Below are 15,850 nucleotides of genomic sequence, written 5' to 3' on the forward strand. Positions count from 1 at the left end.
GACTTTTCTTTACTGTACCTGTGGTTTTTTTATTTACTTCTGTGTCCCTGCAGACCAGTGCTGATTTGCATAACGAATGCACCGAGACGCACACGGGAACCTCCGCCTCCGCCCCACTGGCTGCTGGGATATTTGCCCTGTCGCTGGAACAGAAGTGAGGCAACAATCTTGACTTAAACAATGTCAATGGAATATGTGTTTAGGACTCCCTGTCATAATGAAATATGTGTGCAGGAAATATGTGTCCTATCTGATTTCTTATTTGTCCATCCCTACTAACCCCTCCCCCAGCCCTGAGCTAACATGGAGGGATCTGCAGCACTTGGTGGTGTGGACTTCGGAGTTCGACCCGCTAGCCAACAATCCCGGCTGGAAGAGGAACGGGGCAGGCCTGATGGTCAACAGTCGTTTTGGATTTGGCCTGCTCAACGCTAAGGCCCTGGTGGACCTGGCCGACCCGGCCACCTGGAAACACGCCCCCGAGAAGAAGCAGTGCATCGTCAGGGACGACTCCTTCCAGCCCAGGTACAAATACACTGCACTAGTCTAGTAGATCAGAAACATCTAATCCTCCTGACATAACATACATGTTGTATTGTTCACTTCAGACTAATTCTGGTGGGCAAGCAAACTTATAGTGTACCAGTAATTCCTTTATGGACAGAGTCCCGTGTCCTAAGATGTCCCTGTGTTTTGGCTCTTATATTGACGCAGATCAAGAGCTCTTTGATAAGACACTATCTCTACTTTTGACTAGTTTCCCATATGGAACAATATGTCAACAGTAAAATGAAAGCTAGAGGTTTGTGTTTGCTCAGGTGTGTTTTTGTGTATTTCATGTTTTTGTGTATGTGCGTACGTGCACATGGTCCGTATTGGTAGGAAAGCTGGAATTCCGGCTTAGATTTCTGTAACGGAGGGCTCAAAAAATCTTTGGAGCAAACTTTCATTTGTTAAATCACTTTAGGTTTTTAGGCTTTAGGATAAGCTAAGGAAGGCTAGCTGGTAATATTGCTATGTCAACATTTATCTCCAGACTAAATCTGTTCCCGGAGGAAGGGATTTTTTTTATCTGAGCAAATGTTTTGTTTACCTTCCTTTTGGATTAACTGCCTCAGGACATGTAGTGCACTAACTACAATAGGTTAGCCACCAAGGCTAGGCTACATCATCTAAATTACCTTCATCTTAAAGGATATGTTTGGTATTTTAGAGCTTACGGTTATACGGTTCCTTACCCTGGCATTAGTTTACAGGCCAGGAGAGATTGTATTTTTCATGGTTAGGATTTTCTTATGCAGCCACTACTAGCCTCTGCTAACCCCCAAAAAATCTATGGGAGAGATGAGGACATCTGCACAATGTTAAACATTTAAACGCCAAATCAACTGAAATCACCTCAATGATTTGGTCACCTTTACATCACTTAAAGATCCAATGCAGCCCTTTTTTTATCTCAAATATCAAATCCTTTCTGGGTAACAATTAAGTACCTTACCGTGATTGTTTTCAATTAAAAAGTTCAAAAATAAACAAAAATAGCTTCTTAGCAAAGAGAAATTTATCAAGCAAGAATTTTGCTAGGACAGTGGGGAGGGGGAAACTGCAAACTAACTGTTATTGTCAAGGAGGTTTGGAACTCTCTTTCTTATTGGTCTATTAACTAATTTATCACCTGGTGATGTCACCAGGCAGGCCAAAACTCCATCCCACCAAAGGGCAATATCATAACTGTCATAATTTCACAGTATTATTCCAACCTCAGTGTGGAAATATATATAAAGCATAGGAAATCATGTATTTTAATGCACTGGGACTTTAAATGAATAATCTGTAACTATCTTTTGGTATTTGTTTCATTGGCCCACTGTTGATACCGTCCCGAAATGTTTTGCATGTCAGCAATCAAGTTATCAATAAATAGGACTTTCAAAAGACAAAATGTAACTTGCCATATCGTTACGATGATGCGCTTTGCGTTTTAACATGTTAAAATATGTTTTTTGAAAGTACTATATAATCTACAAAAATGACATGAAACGGTTTCCCAATCTGGCCCATTGATTTGTGGTTAGTGAATAAAAAGTTAGTAATGGCTGTTTAAAGAATTCCCTGGCCCGTGGACTACTGTCAGTATGAGGGACCATATAACTGTCAATTCTAAAATACCAAATGCATCCTTTAAGTTTGCTATCACCTCTAGCTAATAACTCAATTATTGATGATGTCCCTACGCCAGGCAGCTTGGGTTAAGCGACTCAGTGGCATTGACACCCAGTTTCCCCTTTACCTAGGCCATCATGATCATTGCCATCTCAGCATCTCAGGAGGATTTAAGACTCCACGTGTGTCATTGCTCACTGGTCTGCAGCCCCCTTCCTCCAGTCCTGTATGCCAGCGTGTTGTGTTTGACTGTATTTGTTAATATATAAATAATGACATGTTATGTTATATGTTAAGCTAAAGGTTTGGTATGTTGTGCTGTGTTGCAACCAACAGTACTGATTTCTCTGTGCTGTGTCTTTCTGCCAGGGCATTGAAAGCAGCAGGGGAGATCACCATTGAGATCCCCACCAAGGCCTGTGCCGGCCAGAACAACGCTGTCCTGTCACTGGAGCATGTGCAAGTGGAGGCCAGCATCGAGTACACCAGGCGAGGAGACCTACACATCAAACTCACTTCCCCATCAGGTTCGTTAGACACACGTACATGCACAAAATCTATATGTATACAGTACCAGTCAAAAGTTTGGACACACCTGTTCATTCAAGGGTTTTTCTTTATTTTTTAAAACTTTTTTCTACATTGTCGAAAAATAATGAAGATATCAAAACTATGAAATAACACATTTGCAACCATGTAGTAACCAAAAAAAGTGTTATTCAAATCCAAATATATTTTATATTTGAGTTTCTTCACAGTAGCCACCCTTTGCCTTGATGACAGCTTTGCACACTCTTGGCATTCTCTCAAACAGCTTCACCTGGAATTATTTTCTAACAGTCTTGTCGGAAGTTTACATACACTTAGGTTGGAGTCATGAAAACTCGTTTTTCAACCACCTCCACAAATTTCTTGTTAACAAACGATAGTTTTGGGAAGTCGGTTAGGACATCTACTTTGTGCATGACACAAGTAATTTTTCCAACAATTGTTTACAGACAGATTATTTCACTTATAATTCACTGTATCACAATTCCAGTGGGTCAGAAGTTAAAATACTATAAGTTGACTGTGCCTTTAAACAGCTTGGAAAATTCCATAAAATTATGTCATGGCTTTAGAAGCTTCTGATTGGCTAATTGACATCATTTGAGTCAATTGGTGGTGTACCTGTGGATGTATTTCAAGGCCTACCTTCAAACTCAGTGCCTTGACATCATGGGAAAATCAAAAGAAATCAGCCAAGACCTCAGAAAAAAATGTGTAGACCTCCACGAGCCTGGTTCAGCCTTGGGATCAATTTCCAAACACCTGATGGTACCATGTTCATCTGTACAAACAATAGTATGCAAGTATAAACACCATGGGACCACACAGCTGTCCTACTGCTCAGAAAGGAGACACGTTCTGTCTCCTAGAGGTGAACGTACTTTGGTGCAAAAAGTGCAAATCAATCCCAGAACAACAGCAAAGGACCTTGTGAAGATGCTGGAGGAAACAGGTATCCACAGTAAAACGAGTCCTATATCGACATAACCTGATAGGCCACTCAGCAAGGAAGAAGCCATAAAAAAGGCAGACTACGGTTTGCAACTGCACATGGGGACAAATATCTTACTTTATGGATAAATGTCCTCTGGTCTGATGAAATAAAAATAGAACTGTTTGGCCAGAATGACCATCGTTATGTTTGGAGCCAAAGAACACCATCCCAACTGTGAAGAACTGGGGTGGCAGCATCATGTTGTGGGGGTGCTTTGATTCAGGAGGGACTGGTGCACTTCACAAAGACAAATCTGCCTGATACCTACCAGCCTTGCTGAGCACCCCCAGATCATTACCGATCCTCCACCAAATTTCACGTGGGTGTGAGACATGGAGAGGCCTACAAGCCACAGAGTCTCACACCCCAAATCCTTATTAATCTGAAACACAATAGCCCATAATGACAAAGCGAAAACAGGTTTATAGACATTCTTGCAAATGTATAAAAAAATATATTTAAAAAATACCTTATTTTCATAAGTATTCATACCCTTTGCTATGAGACTCAAAATTGAGCTCAGGTGCATCCTGTTTCCATTGAACATCCTTGAGATGTTTCTACAACTTGATTTACCACCTGTGGTAAATTCAATTGATTGAACATGATTTTGAAAGGCACACACCTGTCTATATAAGGTTCCACACTTGACGGTGCATGTCAGACCAAAAACCAAGCCATGAGTTTGAAGAAATTGGTCCGAGACACCGAGACAGGATTATGTCTAGGCACAGATCTGGGAAGGGTACCAAAACAATTCTGCAGCATTGAAGGTCCCCAAGAAAACAGTGACCGCATCCATTATTAAATGGAAGAAGTTTGGAACCACTAAGACTTTTACTAGAGCTGGCCGCCCGGCCAAACTGAACAATCGGGGGAGAAGGGCCTTGGTCAGGGAGGTGACCAAGAACCCGATGGTCACTCTGACAGGGCTCCAGAGTTCCCCTGTGGAGATGGTTGTCCTTCTGGAAGGTTCTCCCATCTCTGCCTCAATCCACCAAACACGCCTTTATGGTAGAGTATCCAGATGGAAGCCACTCCTCAGTAAAAGACACATGACAGCCAGCTTGGAGTTTGCCAAAAAGCACCTAAAGGACTCCAGATTCTCTGGTCTGATGAAACCAAGATTGAACTCTCTGGCCTGAATGCTAAGCGTCACGTCTGGAGGAACCTTGGCACAATCCCTACGGTGAAGCATGGTGGTAACAGCATCATGTTGTGTGGATGTATTTCAGCGTTAGGGATTGAGAGACTAGTCAGGATTGAGAGAAAGATGAAGGGAGCAAAGTACAGAGAGATCCTTGAGGAAAACCTGTTCCAGAGCGCTCAGGACATGAGACTGGGGCGAAGGTTCACCTTGCAACAGGACAACAGGATTAACTTCCGGCACCGACAGAGATGGCCGCCTCGCTTCGGGTTCCTAGGAAACTATGCAGTATTTTGTTTTTTTTACGTGTTATTTCTTACATTGGTACACAAGGTAATCTTAGGTTTTATTACATACAGTCGGGAGGAACTACTGGATATAAGAGCAACGTCAACGTACCATCATTACGACCAGGAATACGACTTTCCCGAAGCGGATCCTGTGTTTTGCCCACCACCCAGGACAATGGATCGGATCCCAGCCGGCGAACCAAAACAACGATGCTGTAAAAGGGGCAGACGAAGAGGTCTTCTGGTCAGGCTCCGGAGACGGGCACATCGCACAACGCTCCCGAGCATACTACTCACCAATGTCCAGTCTCTTGACAACAAGGTTGATGAAATCCGAGCAAGGGTAGCATTCCAGAGAGACATAAGAGACTGTAACGTTCTTTGCTTCACGGAAACATGGCTCACTCAAGACACGCTATCGGAGTCGGTACAGCCAGCTGATTTCTTCACTTATCGTGCCGACAGACACAAGCATCTTTCTGGTAAGAACAGGGGCGGGGGTGTATGCCTTATGATTAACGAGACGCGGTGTGATCATAACAACATACAGGAACTCAAGTCCTTCTGTTCACCTGACTTAGAATTCCTCACAATCAAATGTCGATCGCATTATCTACCAAGACAATTCTCTTCGATTATAATCACAGCCGCATATATTCCCCCCAAGCAGACACATCGATGGCCCTGAACTGACTTTATTTGACTCTATGTAAACTGGAAACCACATATCCTGAGGCTGCATTCATTGTAGCTGGGGATTTTAACAAGGCTAATCTGAAAACAAGACTCCCTAAATTCTATCAGCATATCGATTGTGCTACCAGGGCTGGTAAAACCATGGATCATTGTTATTCTAGCACCCGTGCTCAGGTCTGTTCAACGCTGGCCTGACCAATCTGATTCCACGCTCAAGATTTCTTCGATCACGTGGACTGGGATATGTTCCGCATTGCGTCAAACAACAACATTGATGAATAAGCTGATTCGGTGAGCGAGTTTATTAGCAAATGCATTGGTGATGTCGTACCCACAGCAACTATTAAAACCTACCCAAACCAGACACCGTGGATTGATGGCAGCATTCGCACAAAACTGAAAGCGCGAACCACTGCTTTTAACCAGAGCAAGGTGACCGGAAACATGACCGAATACAAACAGTGTAGCTATTCCCTCCGTGGGGCAATCAAACAAACTAAGCGTCAGTATAGAGACAAAGTAGAGTCGCAATTCAACGGCTCAAACACACGAGATATGTGGCAGGGTCTACAGTCAATCACGGATTACAAAAAGAAAGCCAGCCCTGTCGCGGACCAGGATGTCTTGCTCCCAGACAGACTAAACAACTTCTTTGCTTGCTTTGAGAACAATACAGTGCCACTGACACGGCCCGCTACCAAAACCTGCAGACTCTCCTTCACTGCAGCCGATGTGAGTAAAACATTTAAACGTGTTAACCCTGGCAAGGCTGCAGGCCCAGACGGCATCCCCAGCCACGTCCGCAGAGCATGCGCAGACCAGCTGGCTGATGTGTTTACGGACATATTCAATCAATCCTTATCCCAGTCTGCTGTTCCCACATGCTTCAAGAGGGCCACCATTGTTCCTGTTCCCAAGAAAGCTAAGGTAACTGAGCTAAACGACTACCGCCCCGTAGCACTCACTTCCGTCATCATGAAGTTCTTTGAGAGACTAGTCAAGGACCACATCACCTCCTACCTGACACCATAGACCCACTCCAATTTGCTTACCGACCCAACAGGTCCACAGACGACGCAATCGTAACCACACTGCACACTGCCCTAATCCATCTGGACAAGAGGAATACCTATGTGACAATGCTGTTCATCGACTACAGCTCAGTATTTAACACCATAGTACCCTCCAAACTCGTCATCAAGCTCGAGACCCTGGGTCTCAACCCCGCCCTGTGCAACTGGGTCCTGGACTTCCGGATGGTGAGGGTAGGTGGTGAGGGTAGGTAACAACATCTCCACCCCGCTGATCCTCAACACTGGGGCCCCACAAGGGTGCATTATGAGCCCTCTCCTGTACTCCCTGTTCACCCACAACTGCATGGCCATGGACGCCTCCAACTCAATCATCAAGTTTGCAGACGACACTACAGTGGTAGGCTTGATTACCAACAACGACGAGACGGCCTACAGGGAGGAGGTGAGGGCCCTCGGAGTGTGGTGTCAGGAAAATAACCTCACACTCAACATCAACAAAACAAAAGGAGATGATCGTGGACTTCAGGAAACAGCAGAGGGAGCACCCCCCTATCCACATCGACGGGACAGTAGTGGAGAGGGTAGTAAGTTTTAAGTTCCTCGGTGTACACATCACGGACAAACTAAATTGGTCCACACAGACAGCGTGGTGAAGAAACCTCAGGAGGCTGAATAAATTCGGCTTGTCACCAAAAGCACTCACAAACTTTTACAGATGCACAATCAAGAGCATCCTGTCGGGCTGTATCACCGCCTGGTACGGCAACTGCTCCGCCCACAACCGTAAGGCTCTCCAGAGGGCCATGTGGTCTGCACAACGCATCACCGGGGGCAAACTACCTGCCCTCCAGGACACCTACACCACCCGATGTCACAGGAAGGCCATAAAGATCATCAAGGACAACAACCACCCGAGCCACTGCCTGTTCACCCCGCTATCATCCAGAAGGGGAGGTCAGTACAGGTGCATCAAAGCAGGGACCGAGAAACTGAAAAACAGCTTCTACTAACATTGAGTGGCTGCTGCCAACATCCTGACTCAACTCCAGCTAGGAAAATTTATGTAAAAAATGTATCAGTAGCCACTTTAAACAATGCCACTTAATATAATGTTTACATACCCTACATTAGTCATCTCATATGTATATACTGTACTCTATACCATCTACTGCATCTTGCCATCTTTATGTAATACATGTATTACTAGCCATTTTAAACAATGCCACTTAATATGTTTACATACCCTACATTACTCATCTCATACGTTTATACTGTACTCTATACCATCTACTGCATCTTGCCATCTTTATGTAATACATGTATTACTAGCCATTTTAAACAATGCCACTTAATATAATGTTTACATACCCTGTATTACTCATCTCATACGTATATACTGTACTCTATACCATCTACTGCATCTTGCCAATGCCGTTCTGTACCATCACTCATTCATATATCTTTATGTACATATTCTTCATCCCTTTACACTTGTGTGTATAAGGTAGACTCGCATTAACATCTGCTAACCATGTGTATGTGACAAATAAAATGTGATTTGATTTGATTTGACAACGACCCTAAGCAAACTACTAAGACAACACAGGAGTGGCTTCGAGACAAGTCTCTGAATGTCCTTGAGTGGCCCAGCCAGAGCCTGGAGTTGAACCCAATCGAACATCTCTGGAGAGACCTGAAAATAGCGATGCTCCCCATCCAACTTGACAGAGGTTGAGAGGATCTGCAGAGAATAATGGGATAAACTCCCCAAAATATAGGTGTGACAGCTTGTAGCCTCATACCCAAGAAGACTCGAGGCTGTAATTGTTGCCAAAATGTGCTTCAACAAAGTATTGAGTAAAGGGTCTGAATACTTATGTAAATGTGAGCAATTTTATTTTAATTTTTAATACATTTGCAAAAATAAAAAATAAAACATGTTTTTGCTTTGTCCTTATGGGGTATTGTGTGTAGATTGATGAGGGGAAAAAAACTATTTAATCAATTTTAGAAAAAGGCTGTATTGTAACAAAATGTGGAAAAATTCAAGGGGTCTGAATGCCCTGTATATAGTAGGTAAATCTGAAAACTGGAGTTAAACAACTCTATATTGTACATTATTTTCTCCCATTAGGCACCAGCACAGTCCTGCTGGCGGAGAGAGAGAGGGACACGTCATCTAACGGCTTTAGGAACTGGGACTTCATGTCAGTTCACACATGGGGAGAGGACCCCACTGGCACCTGGACCCTTAAGATCACTGACACAGTGAGTCCCAGGGCTGGAGAACACTTTGGCTGTTTCACAAGTTTCATATATTTTAAGGGATATTTCCAATCCAGTATTTTCCAACAAATTTCAAACCACATAGAAAATGTAGCTGGTAATTGCATCAACATGTTGTCTAAACAGGGTGATTTTTACACTCTTTTTCAATTTCCCTCTGTCAGTCGGGGCGAATGGAGAACGAAGGTCAGATCCTAAGCTGGAAGCTTATTCTCCACGGCACGTCAGAAAAGCCTGAGCACATGAAGAAACCCAGAGTGTACGTCCCCTACAACGCTGTCCAGAATGACCGTAGAGGAGTGGAGCACATGGATGACATGATAGAGGTGAGCTTGATAATTAAAGTGGCAATTCACTTCTTTTTAACCTCCTATTCATTATCTCCAGAAGCATACCAGTTTCTACATAGAGCAGCATACCACCCTGCAGCCCACTGCTGGCTTGCTTCTGAAGCTAAGCAGGATTGGTCCTGGTCAGTCCCTGGATGGGAGACCAGGTGCTGCTGGAAATGATGTTGGAGGGCCAGTAGGGGGCACCCTTTTCTCTGGTCCCCAAAAACATCCAAATGCCCCAGGGCAGTGATTGGGGACATTACCCTGTGTATGTTGCCATCTTTCGGATGAGATGTTAAACGGGTGTCCTGACTCTCTGTGGTCACTAAAGATCCCATGCAACTTATTTGTAAGAGTAGGAGTGTTTACCCCAGCGTCCTGGCTACATTTCCAATCTGGTCTTCATACTGTACCATTATGGCCACCTAATCATCTCCAGCTTACAATTGGCTCATTCATCCCCTCCTTTCCCCTGTAACGATTTCCCAGGTTGTCGCTGTAAATGAGAATGTGTTCTCAATCAACTTACCTGGTAAAATAAGGGATAAATACAGTATGTATGTATGTATGTATGTATGTATGTATGTATGTATGTATGTATGTATGTATGTATGTATGTATGTATGTATGTATGTATGTATGTATGTATGCATGCATGCATGCATGTATGCATTGTCTGTTGACTGACCAGAAATTGAATTCTGTGTGGCTTACTGACCTTATCCACTGAAAAAGTGCAGAACTGAGGAGTTAAATCAACTCCTAGGTAGAAGCTACCTCTAAACCATTTTCTGAAGTTCTGTTTGTCCTTCTCCCTGTCATATAGGAGCTGCCCACCCAGGCTGAGGTTCACCCACCACAGAAGACCCAGCCCCCTCCTCCTGCCACCCCTGAGAGGAAGGAGACAAGACCCTCCTCCTTCCCCCCCTCCCTGGCCCTTCTGCATCTCCTCCAGACGGCCTTCAACAGACAGACCCCAGCCGCCCTGTCCCAGTCCCCAGCCAAGGCCTCTAGCTGGGGAGAGCAGCACACGGGCAGGGCCCCCTCCCTTCCATGGAGAGCAGGCCCTCATGTCGCTCCACAGAAGCTGTACCAGGCTCTGGACAGGATCAACCAGTACCAGCAGGGTGGGCAGGACAACAGCCTGTATAGCGACTATAGCGACGGCTTTTATAGCACCAAGCCCTACAGACACAGAGATGACCGACTGCTCCAGGCGCTCTTTGACATGCTCTCTGACGACAGGCAGTGAGGAGGGAGGATATGGGAGGAGAGTGGGTAAGGCAAGGGCGGAACTCCAGTCCTGCAGTGTGTGTTGGCTTTTGTTCTAGCTTAACAGATCCGGCCCCCGAATCCCAACTTGAGTCGAGTTAGGATTCGGGGCCAAATGAACACACCCGATTTAACCAAACACGGTCTACATTGAAGACCTCCTTCGTTGACTACCGGTAGGTGAATCAGGTGTGTAAGTGCTGGGCTAGAGTCTGCACAGCCCTGCCACTCTCCTTGGTCAAGAATGGCCACCCATGGGGTAAGGGGTGAGAGAGAAAGTGTGAGGAGGTGGTAGCTGGGCATGGAAGGAGGGAGGGGGAGAGTGAACGCCAGATAGAAACTCTTCCAGCCAACTGTGATGTTGTTTTTCCAAAACGCTACTTTTCTTTCCTTGCAGCATTCTAGCCTGTCTGTCTGTAGTTTTGTATTTCATTCTGTACAGTTAGTTGTAAGTCGGTTGCATCTCAATACCCACAAGTGGCTTCCTTTCCTCCTCCTCCTTCCTTTCCTCCTCCTCCCCCCTCCTCCTGATGTAATTGAAGTCTAGCTAACCCATAGACCATAGATCTCTGTCATATTGCTTCAGTCTTTTCAGATCAATATGCAGGAAGGAAAGGAGACAAGGAAATGGAACCCCTGTAGCGTATTTAAATTAATCTGTGGTTGCATTCCACCCCTCCTCCAGCCATCTATCCAATAGTCTTCAAGTGACAGTTAACATCAAAGTCAACGTTCAGCCGATGTTTTCAGCCCTCAAAAGTGCTCTGATGTCAGGATGTGTCCAGGCCCCACGACATCTGTTTTGTAGACTCAGCTGTATCCCTCAACTCCAAATTAATGAAAAACATAGCCACTGCGCTGCTAAATGCATATAGGGGAAATGCTGCTCTATTTGACACCTTTACCTGTCAGTCGTATTGAAAGTAAGGAGACAAGAGAAGGAGAAAGGGACGAGGAAAGGATGTTTTTAAGACTTTTGGGACACAGCCCTATTCTCCCTTCACGGCACTACCTGCTTGAGCATGCTATGTACAGTACCTTTAGAATTTCAAGTTCATAATTGTATTATGACTGACACTATTATCTATATATTATACAAAGACAATGAATGTAATGTTGCTTTTACACTGAACAAAAATATAAGCGCAACATGCAAAAATTTCAACGATTCTACTGAGTTACAGTTCATATAAGTAAATCAGTCAATTGAAATAAATTCCTTAGGCCCTAATCTATGGATTTCACATAACTGGAAATACAGATATGCATCGGTTGGTCATAGATACATTAAAAAAAGGTAGGGGCGTGGATCAGAAATCCAGTCAGTATCTGGTGTGACCACCATTTACCTCATGCAGCGCGACACATCTCCTTCGCATAGAGTTGATCAGGCTGCTGATTGTGGCCTGTGGAATGTTGTCCCGATTCTCTTCAATGGCTGTGCTAAATTGCTGGATATTGGCGGGAACTGGAACACGCTGGCGTACACTTCGATCCAGAGCATCCCAAACATGCTCATGGGTGACATGTCTGGTGAGTATGCAGGCCATGAAGGAACTGGGACATGTTCAGCTTCCATCTGTGTACAGATCCCTGCGACATGGGGCTATGCATTATCATGCTGAAATATGAAGTGTTGGCAGCTGATGAATGGCATGAAATGACAGTGGGCCTCAGCATCTCGTCATGGTATCTCTGCATTCAAATTGCCAATCGATAAAAAGCAAGTGTGTTCGTCGTCCGTAGCGTATGCCTGCCCACACCGTAACCCCACTGCCACCATGAGGCACTCTGTTCACTAGGTTGACATCAGCAAACCGCTCACCCACACGGCACCATACATGCTGTCTGCCATCTGCTTTGCACAGTTAAAACCAGCATTCATCTGTGAAGAGCATACTTCTTCAGCGTGCCAGTGGCCATCGAAGGTGAGCATTTGCTCACTGAAGTCGGTTACAACGCCAAACTGCAGTCAGGTCAAGACACTAGTGAGGACGACGGGCACACAGATGAGCTTCCCTGAGACTGTTTCTGACAGTTTGCGCAGAAATGTCTTTGGTTGTGCAAACCCACAGTTTCATCAGCTGTCCGGGCGGCTGGTCTCAGACAATCTCGCAGGTGAAGATGTGGAGGTCCTGGGCTGGCGTGGTTAAATGTGGTCTGCGGTTGTGATGCCGGTTGGACGTACTGCCAAATTCGCTAAAACGACGTTGGAGCTTATGGTAAAGAAATGAACATTACATTCTCTGGAAACAGCTCTGGTGGACAATCCTGCAGTTAGCATGCCAATTGCATGCTCCCTCAAAACTTGAGAAATCTGTGGCATTGTGTTGTGTGACAACTGCACATTTTAGAGGGGACTTTTATTGTCCCCAGCAGAAGGTGCACCTGTGTAATGATCATGCTGTTTAATCAGCTTCTTGATATGCCTAACCGGTGGGCTAGATTGATTATCTTGGAAAAGGAGAAAGGCTCACTAACAGGGATGTAAAAACAAATGTGTGCACAAAACTTGAGAGAAATAAGCTTTTTGTGCGTATGGAAAATGTCTGGGATCATATATTTCAGCTCATGAAACATGGGACCAACAATATATGTTGCGTTTGTGTTTTTGTTCAGTATAAATATACTTGACCTCTAAACTAACCACCTCTCTAAACTCCAAATATGAAATCTGTATTTAATATTTATATTTTGACATATTTATTTTGGCATATATTTGTTTTTTTGCAAGAGTAGACGTACTCACTGTGCTACTGTATCTCAGCCCCAAATCCTGATTTGGGGAATGTACTTTTGAGGTATATTCACAATTTCAATTTAGGAGTCCGATACTTTATTATGCATAAAAAAATGCAGTCCCCTTACTGTTTTTCAAACTGAAAACTCTTTTATGCTGTTCTATTGAGAAAAAATGTGTAGTAAAGTTCACTTCTTTGCGATTTTATTTTATAATAGAAAAAAAAGAAAGAACAAGAAATAGAGACAATAAATGACCAAGAACCAATTGGTTGAGTAATTCTTATAGAGGTTATTCAACCCTCGAGATCTATAGATATAATGAATATGATTAAAGCTTTTGCAAATTGGTCATGTTGAAACCATTTGAATAATTATTTAAACTGACAATATAAAAGAACTCTAAAAGGAAACATTTCAAATATATATCTATATATACAGTAGAACTATATACATATATACATATACTACACATGTTGTGTAATTTGATTTATTTTAGATTCAAAGTACAACGCTACATTAAATGAAATATTTTTCTAAAAAATAAAAAAATTGTATACGTATATATAAATCCCTTAATTCATTCCGTTTATATTACAAATGGTTTTAGTTGACATTTTCAGTTAAATTCTAGGTTTAAATTAAAACAAAATAAATGGAATTATGAATAGAAATGAACATTGCCAAACTGTTGTGCTGCTGAAGAAAAATAGCTTTTCTGTGTTTGGGTGTAAAACAGGCTTGGATGTTGTTGCTTCATTTACAAACTCATGTTGACACAACTACCTAGTTACATGCAACGTATTGGATATCTTCATTTCTACATGTATACTCTTTGGTATTAGTGGACCTATCATCATTCAATCCAAGTATACTTTAGTGAACTGTATACTGGTAATACTTTAATGTAGGAGCTTTACACTAAAATACTATAACACATTTATAAGCTATATATTATACCTTCATATGCCCTACATAAACGTTCACGTTTATGCTCTCAACTGCAGGTCGGTAGATGTCACTGCATATCTTATGTCAACTTGCGGTTGTTAGTCTTAGCTGACATTTACATGTATAAATGCTTATGTAGTGCTTATGACAGTGTAATGAACTGCTATGAATGTGATGTTTCCCTATGTATGTAGAGCCCCATACATTACAGTGTTAAGTAGTCCCTATTTTCTGTGGTATTGGCTCTAGCCCTGCTCTCTGCCAAACAAGGTGAAAGATTGAGACGACAGATGAAGAACAGTTTACATGCATCCTATAATTATACATCTTTCAATGTAGCCAGTGTTGTTCTAATGTTTGTTTATATTTTGGATTTAAATCGATGCTTCTGTCCAAAATTGTTTACAAAAGCTGAAATATTCTGTATGGATGTACAAAATTAGATTTATCGTAATAAACTGCAAAGTGACTTTGTGAGTGTGTCTGAGTTGTTGGGATTGTGACTGATCTGCCACTTGAGTTCATATAGACATCTGAGTTCATCGACATTTCAGTTCATATAGACATTTCTGTTCATATGGACATTTCAGTTCATATAGCGTAGACATTTCAGGTCATATTACCTTTCCAAACAATCTATTGTTTCTTCTGGCCTTGCTGAGAACATTTTGAGTTCCATCACTGATTAATTGCTGTGAATATGGATATTGGAATAGAACAAATATGTGCAATGGCTGGGGGTTCCTGAGGACGAGGTTGGCCTATGTCATACTTTGTCATTTGAAATTCCTAGTCATGTCATATGCCAATTTCATGTTTAAATACCACCACCTTGTGGCTAAAAACGCAACAATACACAGCGGGGGGGATAAACAGTCAACGCTAAACAATTGAGAGAAATCTGCAAAAAATGAATAGCTACCCTTTTTCAACTCAGCCAACCAGTATATTACAGTTCCAACACAACTGGACGGGTGAAGGCAGACTCCTAGCACCACATCACTTCCACCTATCCTGTATTTTCAGATTGGTACAGTAGATGAGAGATGGGTGCAAAAAGTAATAGCCTTTTTTTACTTTTCAAAACATGAATTCATTTATACACGTTTTTACAAAGTTACTTGAAGTAATGTTCAACCTATTTCCACTGAACAATAAACAAACACATTACTCATCAATCCTTAACTGTAGAGATACAGTATGTCTGTGCACTTGAAAAAAAAGTAGAAATGTTGTGGGATAAATACGTGTAGTTCTCCTTGTTTAACTTCTTATGGCAGGGGGCAGTATTGAGTAGCTTTGATGAATAAGGTGCCCAGAGGTGCCCAGAGTAAACTGCCTGCTACTTAGTCCCAGTTGCTAATATATGCATATTATTAGTATATTTGGATAGAAAA

General features: G+C 42.9%; 1 protein-coding gene across 1 annotated transcript in view; it reads left to right on the forward strand.

Moving 5' to 3' along the window:
- Positions 1 to 14,923, forward strand: part of LOC118389026 (neuroendocrine convertase 1-like) — a 32,570-nt gene extending 17,647 nt beyond the window's left edge. The window contains exons 9-14 of the mRNA XM_035778715.2: positions 54 to 154; positions 292 to 525; positions 2,533 to 2,690; positions 9,008 to 9,141; positions 9,324 to 9,485; positions 10,318 to 14,923. Of these exons, the coding sequence (XP_035634608.1) occupies positions 54 to 154; positions 292 to 525; positions 2,533 to 2,690; positions 9,008 to 9,141; positions 9,324 to 9,485; positions 10,318 to 10,743 (1,215 nt within the window). The 3' untranslated portion in view covers positions 10,744 to 14,923. The remainder of the gene's footprint in view (positions 1 to 53; positions 155 to 291; positions 526 to 2,532; positions 2,691 to 9,007; positions 9,142 to 9,323; positions 9,486 to 10,317) is intronic.
- Positions 14,924 to 15,850: the final 927 nt, after the last annotated feature.

Source organism: Oncorhynchus keta, chromosome 10, assembly GCF_023373465.1.
Source record: "Oncorhynchus keta strain PuntledgeMale-10-30-2019 chromosome 10, Oket_V2, whole genome shotgun sequence".
Taxonomy (NCBI): Eukaryota; Metazoa; Chordata; class Actinopteri; order Salmoniformes; family Salmonidae; genus Oncorhynchus; species Oncorhynchus keta.